Genomic DNA, 12704 nt, shown 5'->3' on the forward strand with positions numbered 1-12704 from the left:
GTTCCCTAGTGGTGCAGTGGGTTAAGAATCTGGTATTGTCACTGTTGTGGAACCAGTCTTTGCTGTGGCACAGGTTCGATCTCTGGACTGGAAACTTATACATGCCATGGGTTTGGCCACAAAAAAAAAAAAAAAAAAAAAAAATCCAGAAAAACCAGCAAAAGTTTTATCTCCACATTTTCACTATTGTTCTCAATTTTTCTCCATCTCTTTGAGGCTCTCTAGCTGAACATAGGGTGGGAAGTAGCTCTAATGGTTCCGGATGCTCTTTCCAGTGCCGCAGCCTCTGTGCTGCGGCCACGTGAAACAGCTCACTGCTCCCTAAACACTGCGTGTACTTTCACACCCCTTTGCTTATTCATGTCTGTGAGAAAGGTCAGAAGGAGACTGGCAGTGGAGTTTAATTTAAGAGCTTGACAGAGTAGTGCTGGTCAGATGCTGAGGAGTGTTGCCTTTGTTGCCCAACTGTGACCATATGGTGGTGGTTTGTGACTGCCTCTGCCTGGACCTGAGTTTTCAGAGCTTGATTTCACCCCGAATGCATCGCAACCCCCACTGCAAGTTTTGGTTCTTATACTTGGATTTAAAGGCCCTGTTCCCTGAGCATCAGTGCCTGTTTGCTAAGTAAAGCTACCCTTTATGGACTTTAGAGCCACCCCCATCCTCAGAGAATCTTTGTTAATCTGGCTTGGCTGGTGCTACTGTTAGATTCCTCACAATTTAAGGAACTCTCGAAACAGAGACAAACAGAGACGATGGAATTCTTATCTGCAGAGAGCCTCACACTTTTGCTCCCCGTCTCACTCTGCTTACTCCAACCGAGATTCCCAGCCCCTGCTCTTATTCCTTGCATTTGAACACAGTTCTCTCTAGAGTGAAAGAAAAGTCTGTGACAACTGTAATGTGGGTTTTATTGTTGTTGTTGTTTTGGGTTTTTTTTTTTTTTTTTTTTTTTAGTATTAGGCTTTTCCTGGAAGATCAGTTTGGCTGTTAAATCAATATGCAATTCCCCTCTTATAGTCTAAAAATCTATAAGTCGAGAAATCTATCCGAAGTCACCAGGCTCACCTGTTGTTTCCCTGTATGTTTTAGTAAGTGTAGATGAGCGTAAATAACATGTTCTTCTCTTTGAAACTTTCTCCTCTCACCTGTTTATTGCTCCTCAAGCATAGTGTGGATCAAGGAAATTGAGCTGCTTGTGTTTTAACAGTCTTAGAGGAAAGTTTTTCTAGTTCATGTTTTCAGTAGGTCTTAATGAATTCTACGTGACAATCCTTGGTTCTTTTGGGAGTGAGGGGGCTTCCTCTTATAATTTAATACTATTGATAATATGTCATTTCTACCCTTCATCCTGGAAGCCTTGTGAAGGGAAAGAGCATTGGACTCAGAGTCAGGAGACAATGAGCTGACATTTTCCAGCTAAATGATGGTACAAAGTTACTTAATTTCTCTAGACAATGCTTATCTCTTCTGTAAACTAAGAACATTAGAAATTCAGTAATCTTTAAAGTCCCTTTGGGCTCAGATTCTGGTTCTGAACACTGAAGTGCAATTTATTCCCTTTGTTAAAGCCACTCAGAAATTGGGGGAAGCTGTTTTTTTCTATGACTTCAAGCCAATCTTTTAAAAATTGGGAGAGCAGAGCTTTCCTTGGCTTATTAATGCATGGTGATTCGAGAGGATTGGCCTGGTCTCAAAATTCAGTCATTCATTAATTTTTAAAAATAGCTTTGTTGAGATTTAATTCATATAACATATAATTCACCCATTTAGAGTATACAAGTCAATGGCTTTTATATTATTCACAGAATTGCACAACTGTCATCACAATCAATTTTAGAAAATTTTCCTCACCCCCCAAAAAAACCTTCTTTTTAGTCATTACCCCTAACCATCCCCCATGTCCTCCCCTAGTCCTGGGCAACCTCCAGTCTGTAGGTTTGCCTGTTCTGATATCTCATATAAATGGAATCATATAATATGTGGTTCTTTGGCTTCTCTCAGCATAATATTTAGACATTTGGATTATTTTCACTTTTTGGCTATTGTGAACAATGAATACTGCTATAAACATTCATTCATGTACAAGTTTTTTTTTTCTGGACATATGTTTTTAATTCTCTTGGGTATATACGTAGGAGTGAAATTACTGGGTCATGTGGTAACTTGTGTTTAGCGTTTTGAGGAACTGTCAGACTGTTTTCCAAAGCAGCTGCACCATTTTCCATTCTCACCCGGAGTGTATGAGGGTTCCAGTTTCTCTATGGCCTCATCAACATCTGTTATCTGTCTTTTTGATTGTTGCCATCCTAGTGGGTTTTGTGAAGTGGTATCTCACTGTAGTTTTGATTTACACTTTCTCTATGGCTAATGATATTGAGAATCTTTTCATGAATTTTTCAGCCATTTTGTTCATACTCTTTGGAGAGTTCTAGAGAATTAATTTTGATGGTGACTTTCACAGAGAGTGCAAACAGGCACTTGAAGTTTTTCTCTCATCTTGTTGACAGAGTAGCATGATTATTTGTTGGAAAGAAACATATATGGGTGATTCCTGAGTACTCCTGGCTTCATTCAGTTGCCTCTGATACTTCTGGTGCTTAATCCACTGGACTTTTTCTTAAGACATTTGTGGAAAACTTTAGAGGCAAGTTGGTATGTTCAGAAGAGGTCAAGACTTAAAAGAATGGGGCCGACCTGGATTTGATGGGCCTGGCCATTTGCTAGCAGCATGATTGTGGAATGTTAATTGAGCCCTATCCAAACCCATCCTGCATTTGAAAATTTTCTGATGTAAAAGCACAGGTAATTGTTAGCTAGTTTTTTTATGCTTTTCTTTGCAGAGCTGTGTCCGGTATGCTTCAGAAACAGACTACTGTTCTCTGTTGAAAATTTTCCAGAAAAGAGAAATCTCATTACACTCCCTTCCCCCATTACCTTTGTCTCTATCTCTCTGCTGGTTTTCATAGTTGTTTGGTTATTATAATCACACAGAGACTGAGAAAGTGAACTAGTTCTCATTTAAATCTCTTTTAAGGTGGTTGAATTTTGCTATTCATAGGTGTAAAACATAACTGGAATTTTTGGGAGATATTGGGGCCTGGATGTGAAACTGACTTTACATTTCAAAGTGCTGCCTTTTCTTTGCAGCCCTCTGTGGTGTTTAGTATCCTGGTGATAACATGATCTCACTTGCTCTGCAACCCAGATATATATTTTTTTTTTTTTTTTTTTTTTTTGTCTTTTGTCTTTTTTGTTGTTGTTGTTGTTGCTATTTCTTGGGCCGCTCCCTCGGCATATGGAGGTTCCCAGGCTAGGGGTTGAATTGGAGCTGTAGCCACCGGCCTACGCCAGAGCCACAGCAACGCGGGATCCGAGCCGAGTCTGCAACCTACACCACAGCTCACGGCAACGCCGGATCGTTAACCCACTGAGCAAGGGCAGGGACCGAACCCGCAACCTCATGGTTCCTAGTCGGATTCATTAACCACTGCGCCACGACGGGAACTCCTTTTTTTTTTTTTTTCCAGATATAATTTATTTCAACAATTATTCGATGGTCACTCCCTGTGTTCAGGTCTTAGGCATCAAAATAAATCCCTCATTAGAGTCTCTTCTTAACCCTTAAAATCACATATTTAATAATTTCCGACTTTATTTATTTATTTGTTTGTTTGTTTTTGCTTTTTAGGGCCATACCTGAGACATAAGGAAGTTCCCAGGCTAGGGGTTGAATCAGTGCTACACACCTGCCAGCCCACACCACAGCCACAGTATTGCCAGATCATTGACCCACTGAGTGAGGCCGGGGATCAAACCTGCATCCTCATGGACAAGTCTGCTGCTTCACAATGGGAACTCCCAGTTTCTGACTTTTTTAAACCTCCCTTTCATTTATAATCTGATTTCCATTTCACCACTCTTTGGAAAATTATTCTCACCCAAAACACTCTTGTTTGTAGAAAAATTCAAAAACCCTTTCTTAGTCCTCATCTCTTTGTCCTATAGAATTTGATACTGGCGAGCATCTCTTCCTTGATTAGATTTTCGCAGTTTGTTCCCTACCTCTTTCACTGCCTTTTGCGCCCCCTGTTCTTGTTGATTGCTTTCCCATCTCCTGCCTTCTAATTTTGGCTATTCCCTCAGGCTCAGTCCTTAGCACTCTGCTCTTTTTCTTGTCCCAACCCAGAAAGCCCAACATTTCCCATGTCTTTAGCTAGCACCTTTATGCATATGACTGCTGAACTTAAATTCTCAGCTGACCCAAATTGAATTCTGGTATTTCCAGCTGCTTCAAGAACATTTCCATTTGAGCTCCTTTGCTGCTGTTTTAAATTCAGCATATTTAAAATTGAACTTATCAAATCAATTCCCTTTCCAACCCTTATGACCTGCTAATTTCTGTTAGAGGTGCTCTGTGGTTGTCCCAGACTCAAGCTTGAACCCTTGGACCCACCTGAGAGTCTTGAAATTTTGGAGCCACTGTTGCACTGGAGCCAACTTTTGTGGGCTCATGAGAGCCAAATATTAAATTTTCCAAGAATTTTATGAGCTGTTTGCTAAGCACTGTCATTTAAAAAAATTAAATTAGGAGCTCCTGTTGTGGCACAGCAGAAACAAATCCGACTAGGAACCATGAGGTTGTGGGTTCGATCCCTGGCCTCTCTCAGTGGGTTAAGGATCCGGCGTTGCCGTGACCTGTGGTGTAGGTTGCAGATGTGGCTTGGATCTGGCATTCTGTGGCTCTGGCGTAGGCCGGCTGCTATAGCTCTGATTAGACCCCTAGCCTGGGAACCTCTATATGCTGCAGGTGTGGCCCTGAAAAGACAAAAGACAAAACAAAACAAAATTAAAAAATTAAATTATAAAAGCTTATTAAGTAAATTATATTTAAAATATTCAAAACTTCTCACTTTGTAGTTATTTTATTTCATGTTATTATCATCTATACTCTTGTGATTAATTATGTCTGTTGTATCTCTCTGATGGAAATAGCTATATGTTGGTATGCTACTGTACATTTTTTCCCAACATTGCTTTTAGTGATATTATATTAATAGCTTGAAATTGGTAAGAGTATTTACACTGTGGAAGTCAGCAAATCATAGGAGTCTGAGATAAGTGTTTTGCTTTATTCATTGTCTAAACTTAAGAAAATGATGGGAGGAATTCTCTTGTGGTGCAGCAGATTAAGGATCTTGTGTTGTCACTGCAGTGGCTGGGATCACTGCTATGGTCTAGGTTCAGGCCCTGGCCCAGGAACTTCCGCATGCTGTGGGTGTGGTCAAAAAGAAAAAAAAAAAGGAAGCGAGAGGGAATATGTTAATATTGTAAATTAAACTAAAAAGTGTATCATGTCATTGTGAATAGCACAGAAAAATTGAAGAAATATTCATTTTAAAAAATTTATTAGAGTATAGTTGATTTACAATGTTGTGTTAGTTTCAAGTGTACAGCAAAGTGATTCAGTTATATATATATGCATTCTCTTTCAGATTCTTTTCCCATATAGATTATTACAGAATATCGAGTAGATTTCCCTATACTATGCAGTAGCTCCTTGTTATCCATTTTATATATAGTAGTATTTATGTATTAATCCCAAATTCCTAATTTATCCCTCTCCTCCAGATTTCTCTTTGATAACCATCAGTTTGATTTTGAAATCTATGATTTCTGTTTCTGTTTTGTAAATAAATTCATTTTTATCATTTTTAAAAATTAGATTCTACATATAAGTGATATCATATGATATTTATCTTTCTTTGTCTGACTTCACCTAGTATGATAATCTCTAGGTCCATCCATGTTGCTACAAATGGCATTATTTCATTCTGATGGCTGAGTAATACTTCATTGTATATATGTACCATATCTTTTTTTTTTTTTTTTTGGTGCTTTTTAGGGCTGTACCCACGGCATATGGAGGGTCCCAGGCTAGGGTTCAAATTGGAGCTACAGCTCCCGGCCTTCATCACAGCCACAGCAAAGCCAGATCCGAGCCACCTCTGTGACCTACACCACAGCTCACGGCCAGATCCTTAACCCACTGAGCGAGGCCAGGGATTGAACCCAAAACGTCATGGTTTCTAGTCAGATTCATTTCTGCTGTGCCACAACGGGAACTCCTGTACCACATCTTCTTTATCCATTCCTCTGTCAGTGGATATTTAGGTTGTTTCCATGTCTTGGCTACTGTAAATAGTACTAGTGTGAACATTGGGGTGCATGTAACTTTTTGAATTGTGGTTTTCTCTGGATATATACCCAGGAGTGGGATTGCTGGGTCATTTGAGAGTTCTTTATTTAGTTTTTTTAAGGAACCTCCATACTGTTCTCCATTGTGGTTGTACCAGTTACATTCCTGCCAACAGTATAGGAGGGTTCCCTTGAAGAATTACTCTTTAAATACCTGAAAGCTATTATCTAATTCATCATGAACCATTTTCTCCAATTAGGTTATCTACCTGTCGTCATCTTATTCCTTCACACACATATACAAACATGCATATCTCATATATTTCCACCTCTATACCTAGTCTTATGTGGTTTTACCATTCTCTTTCTTTCTTTCTTTTTTTTTTTTTTTTTGTCTTTTAGGGTCACACCTGAGGCATAAGGAAATTCCCAGGCTATAGGTCAAATCGGAGCGGTAGCTGCCAGCCTACAACACAGTCACACCAATGCCAGATCCGAGCCATGTCTGCGACCTACACCACAGCTCACAGGAATGCCGGATCCTTAACCCATCGAGGGAGGCTGGGGATTGAACCTATGTCCTCATGGATACCAGTCAGATTCATTTCCTCTGAGCCATTATGGGAACTCCATCATCCTCTTTCTTTCTATCAAAGTATTTTCTAATCCTTCAAGTCCTTTCTTTTCTGGGAAGTTTACTGAAGTGTTTCCAGTCTTTGTCTTTCCTGATTCCCGATCTATTTAGAATGCTAAATTACAATTGGAGCAGATTTATGTTCAGTCATCCACTTGAATGTAAAAGTTCCAGTATCCCAGCCTCTGCTCGAAAAACTCCAGTGACTAGAAATTCACTATTTCTGAGAGTAACCCTTTCTATTGTTGTCTAGAAAATTACGTATGTTGAAAAAAATCTTCTTCCTTGTAATTTCCACTAGTCTTCTGATCCTGTGTTTGAGTGTCACTCAATGAAGTTATGACTACACTTGGAGTGCATCCGTCACTTAAGCCACTTCCTGAAGCTATACGATCTTAGTTTCTCCTATGGAATTGGGGCAGTAAACTTTACAGGGCAGTTATTTGGATTAAATAAATAAAATGAGATGATGGCTGATTATAAAGCATAGTAGTAATGGCAAAGACTGAAAATCAGAAAGACTAAAGTGGGGCCAGTTTTACCATTTGTGACCTTGGGCAAGTTACTTAACGTCTTTATACCTTGTTTCCTCATTTGTAAAATAGGAATAATAATACCTATCTTCAAGGTGCGAGGGATAGATGAGATAACATTTAAAGCATTTAGCACAGTGTTTGACATTAATCACACATTTTTCTCAAGTGATACTTGCTTTTCCATAGTTTCAATTATAAAATTGGATTTATTTTTTTCCCCAAAAGAAAATAGTTCTTAAATTCACTAGGAGAAGGATTTGTAAGAAAGGGGTTAAATTAGAGGTATACCCTGTGGGATGCTGGGTAGCTAGCACCTCTGTTTCCTTTGTAGCACTCTGGAAGGCTTTTCCAACTTGGGCTTGTCTCATCTGCCCAACACTGGCTCTGGTATCACATTTTGGTCCATAATAATTCCTGAGATGTTCCAGGATGATAAAGACTTCTCATCCTCTTGGCTGGACTAGTGTTCAGGGTTGGCTGGAGTGTGTGATAGATCTGGTTTCAGTTTAAAAAAATGCACATAGACTTCTGTTTAAGTGCTACCATTTCATATGTATTATACTCCAACCTGAAAATTCCTGAATTTTATGATTGTTTCCAGTTTCAAATCCTTTAATTTGTGTTTACCTAGAACTAGAGATGGTTGTGTAGATAATAAAGTAATTCAGGATCAACTAAAACTGGTCTGTTTTGCTTTCCTGCACAGGTCCGCAAGCACATCAATGATCTTTATGAAGATCTGCGGGATGGCCATAACCTGATCTCCCTCCTGGAGGTCCTCTCAGGCATCAAACTGGTGAGCTTCTCTCTCTCCTCCTAATGAGTGGCCTCCCAGGGTGGCCCTGTTAATGACTTGGGGGTCCATCCTGTTGAGTGTTAGGGCAGTGGTTGTCACTGCTCACTGTGTTATATGGGAAGAAGTAGAAGAGGTGATTGGTGGACTCTGTTTCTAACTCAGACTAACAGGTTAAGAATGATATGATTCCTTTCCATCTTAAATTGATGTACCATATATTCTTCTTCTTCTTTTTTTTTTTTTTTTTTTTTTTGTCTTTTGTCTTTTGTCTTTTTAGGGCCAAACCCTAGGCATATGGAGGTTCCCAGGCTAGGGGTCCAATCAGAGCTATAGCTGCCAGCTTATACCACAGCTCATGGCAATGCCGGATCCTTAACCCACTGAGCAAGCCAGGGAACAAACCTGCATCCTCATGGGTACTAGTCGGATTTGTTTCTGCAGAGCCATGACTAGAACTCCAGTATGTTCTTATTTCTCGATGGAATCAGATATCATCTCTGTTCCTTTCATACCTGTATATTTTCTCCTCACTTGATCTTTATTTATAGATGCTAGTATTTCTGGAATAGTAGATTCACATTTAAAGTTTTTTTTTTTTTTTTTCCATCTTTTCATCTTTTTGGGGCCACACCCACAGCATATGGAGGTTCCCAGGCTAGGGGTCTAATTGGAGCAGTAGCTGCTGGCCTACGCCACAGCCACAGCAATGCCAGATCCAAGCAAGGTCTGCGACCTACACCACAGCTCATCGCAATACCAGATCCTTAACCCACTGAGAGAGGCCAGGGATCGAACCCGCAACCTCATGGTTCCTAGTCAGATTCTTTCCACTGCATCACGATGGGAACTCCTAAAGATTTTTGAATAAGATGTATTTTTATTCTTACAGCTTTATGTCAGTCTGTATAGACTCCTTCTGTTTTTCCTTCTGTGAATTGTTTTATTTTCTGTATTTAGTAAAGACCTGAAGTTTACCTTTAAAAGCCCAGGTGTTTAGAGTCATTTTTTCCCCCAAATCACCTCACTTTCTCCCTGCTGTGACTCGCTGTCTCTCACAGGTTTGGAGAAGTGCTGAAGGTGATGTCTGATCATAGCCTCAGATGCAGTACATGTGGGCTCCTTGGATAATCAGCTATACCTGCCTCCTCCCCAAATGTATTAGGCATGGCTGTGGAAGCACCTACCTATTTGAGGGCTCCTAGGATGATAGTCCTTATCCTCCCTTTGTGTGAGGGATCAGCACAACCCCACTGTGGGCTCGTTGTTCATGTACGTGAGCCTAATGGGAGCAGGTGCTCCTGTGCAGCACCCATTCTGTCTGGAGCCTCTCAGACACCATGCTCTTCATTTAGGAGAGGCCAGGGCTGCCTCCTGGAAACGCCTGTGAGGGAGGAGCGCCCTGGAGAGGCCCCAGCACCAGGAGCCCGTGGAGCCAGCACACTTGCTGCCTTAATGAATTCTCAGTCATAGTTTGTCGTGTTTCAAGAGCAGAATTTGGCATATTGGATTTCACTCTATAAGTGATAGCTTCTTCTAGGTTTGGGGCTTGGCTTCCCCTGGGCCCTTTGTTTTGGTTTCACATTTTTGGGCCTAGAAATAGAATTAATTTTATAATTTTTAATGGCCTAAAATTAATAGATGCCTTTATTAACACAGCCAGTACATACAAATTCTAGTTCTTCTCTGGTCCTCTTTTATAAATCTCTTAAGTAATCAGAATTTCACTTTGTGCTGAACTTTACTTTTCAATGCCCACAAAGTTATATTTTGGGCAATTTGGCTGGTATATTTGTTGAATGTAGTGATTTTGTATTGAAAAGATACAAATCTTTTCAATGAAAAATAAAAATCTTTTCAATGATATTGCTTATAACAGGTTAAAACCAGTGCAGTCTAATTTCTTTTCCTAGCCTTTGAAAACTTATAGGTGTTTATGGGGATAGTCATGGAATATCATCTTCTCACCAGAAACCATCCAAATATCACTTTCATGGTTATTATCACCCTTTCTCCCTGAGTTGGTTCACAAAAGCAGAGAGAGAAGGTGGATGGCCAAGAAGAACTAAAGCTGTGTTTCAACATAAGAAGTGTTCAGTACAACCATCTGCTGTGGTCTTGATTTGGTTTTGCATCTTTGTGGAGGTGGGAGGGTATTTTCATATTTATTTTCACCTTTTTTTTTCTGCATTCATTTCCTTTTCATTTTTGTGTTGCGAACTTCCTGTTACTCTGCCGTGTCTTTGTCTTGGTTGGTGGTCAAAGGAGCCAGCAGGGCTGAAGACCCTCCGTCTGGTGAGCATGCCCTCCTGGCGCCACACACACAGCGAGGAGCAGGAGGAGGAAGATGATGATGATGTAGTAGGTCCTCCTGGGGACACCAGCATCCCAGCCTCACTGCAGGGCCGCCAGAGAGTTTGGGGTTCTCTTGGTCTCCAAGGAGCTCAGTTACCAATTGCCTTCTTCCTTGTCCACCTGGGAATTTGGATCCCAAAGAAAGTGGTTAAAACTAATTGTGCCTCTTGCCACTGTTAGATGATCCTGGAGTGGGAATTGTTTTGCTTATCTGAGAGTGGCTAGCACAGAACGAAGAATGGTGTTTGGCAGTGTCAGGTCCCTTTGTGACCTAGAGACCCATGACTTTCTGGTGGCCTTGTGTGTTGTCTGAGTCCAGACTGCAGAATTGTGAAAGCTTAGTCGCGATAGCATGACAGTTAATTGCTCATGACTCCACACTGCAGACTAACAGGGACTCTCTCTCCGCCTTTCTGGCCTCTAGGTTGTCACCACACACCATGTCATTTGCTTTCAAAACAGCCTGTTGTTTGCAAACCACTCACTGCATGGAAATTCCCTGCCTTGGTCAATAACACCTCTAGGTGCTGTAGAGGACAGAGGTTTAACTTGCATGTTCTTAAGGGTATTTTTGGTGGGAAGTACATAGGAGCAAAGATTAGAGTGGGTACAAGGGCTGTTTTCTGCTTACAGACTCTAAACTAGAGCCTCTGATCTTTCTTCAGAAATAAGGGTTAGGGAGTATCCCCATTCTCTGTGTCCAAAGTCATCTTTTCACTCCATTGATTTCCCTCCTCATTGCCTTAGAATGTTTAGTTTCACAGGCCCTGTCATCTTCTAAGCCATACTCACAATTAGTTTAGCTGCAGTGACTGAGATGAGGTTGTTGCTAAAAAGATTTTTCCTAAAGTGTGACTTATAAAGTTATCCTGTTACACAGTGAGGCCTCAACCCCTCTGTAGCTGACCCTGGTTTGGGAGGGTTATTTAGAAGTGTTGGGAGACCCACAGAGAGATGCTTCCACCCTTGTCTTTCCATGCGTTGGGTTTACTTTTTACCTGTTACTGTCTGGGGCAGTTTCCTCTGTGCATGTAAGCACAACGGAGCTATCTTGTATTTTATCAGCCTTTAAGTGGTACCAACTTGACCTTTACAAATGAATTGGGTGTAATCTAGTGAGAGTGATGTTTTAGTCCCAATTTTAGTAAAATGAAAAACAATATTGGAAAGCGAGCAGGGAAAACATTCCAGGGTAGATAGCCATCCTTGCCTGTACTCACTGGGGAAACTTGATGCATGTTTGGTTGGGTAGGACTTGAGCCATGGGCAGGGGCCACTGGAGGCCCTGGGTGGAGGTGGACCTTCCCCATGTCTTGTATGATATCCAAGGGCGAGCGACTAGAGGAAATACCTTTCTTCGGAGTACTATGTCGAATAGCCCCACACTGTGAAGGTCTTGTCTGCTTTGGGTATTTCATACTGGGGTAAAGGGTAGCTTTCTTACATTGACACCTGTCTTCCTAGAAAATAGGTTTCTTGCTGGTTTCTGCCTCCAATTTTAGATCTTTTCACTTGCTTATTGAGCATGTGTAACTCCTCCTTCCCTATTTTAAAATCAGCTACCTCGAGCTTCTTTTGCTAGGTTTATAGTAAGGTTGGCTCTGTCCATTCCTATGCAATATGAATTTAGGACTTTCTACCCTTCCCTTACAGTAGCATTTACCTGTGATTCTGGGAGTCAGAGAGCCAAGTCTTCATCCCCATGAACCTCACATGCAGAATCAAGCCATGTATGGATGCAGAAGCACCTGTAGAGACACTGTGGCACTAATTCAGTGTTGTAGCCAAAGGTGCTGTGTGTTCACGGGGATCCTGGTGGGGCCTCGACAAGCATGGTGAAAACACACACAGGCCCTGCCCTTAAGGGGTGCTTTATGTCATGCTCCCACACCTGGCTTCAACCAAGAGGAAATCTTTGTAGTCTCTTAGTCCTGGAAAAGAAAGAGGAAAGGGGTTTGTAAACTGGTATGGCTGCAATTAACATCCCTTTCGTTGTGTTTGTTTACAGCCCCGGGAGAAGGGCAGGATGCGATTTCACAGGCTGCAGAACGTGCAGATTGCCCTGGACTTCCTAAAGCAGCGACAGGTAAGGGTGTCCTGTGTGTTCCCCATTCTGCCAGGGAATGTTGGCTTCGGGTCCCTATTTAGGGATGGTCTCAGCGCCCCTGGTGAGTCCTTGGTAAATCTG

At 41.2% G+C, this 12704-nt stretch overlaps 1 protein-coding gene across 29 annotated transcripts in view; it reads left to right on the top strand.

The window, feature by feature from the left end:
• Positions 1-12704, top strand: part of MACF1 (microtubule actin crosslinking factor 1) — a 357817-nt gene that overhangs the window by 136289 nt on the left and 208824 nt on the right. For 21 of the 29 annotated variants that reach the window (XM_084963966.1, XM_084963984.1, XM_084963987.1 and 18 more), the window contains 2 exons: positions 8075-8164; positions 12525-12602. In XM_084963966.1, the coding sequence (XP_084820092.1) occupies positions 8075-8164; positions 12525-12602 (168 nt within the window). Of the gene's footprint in view, positions 1-8074; positions 8165-10426; positions 10523-12524; positions 12603-12704 lie in introns of all 29 variants that reach the window. The other 8 variants (XM_084963963.1, XM_084963980.1, XM_084963976.1 and 5 more) reach the window with 1 other exon arrangement.

Source organism: Sus scrofa, chromosome 6 (genome assembly GCF_054392235.1).
Source record: "Sus scrofa isolate SSC_HxYL_T2T_F1_AM1 chromosome 6, Sscrofa_HxYL_maternal_Yorkshire_Landrace_v2.0, whole genome shotgun sequence".
Taxonomy (NCBI): Eukaryota; Metazoa; Chordata; class Mammalia; order Artiodactyla; family Suidae; genus Sus; species Sus scrofa.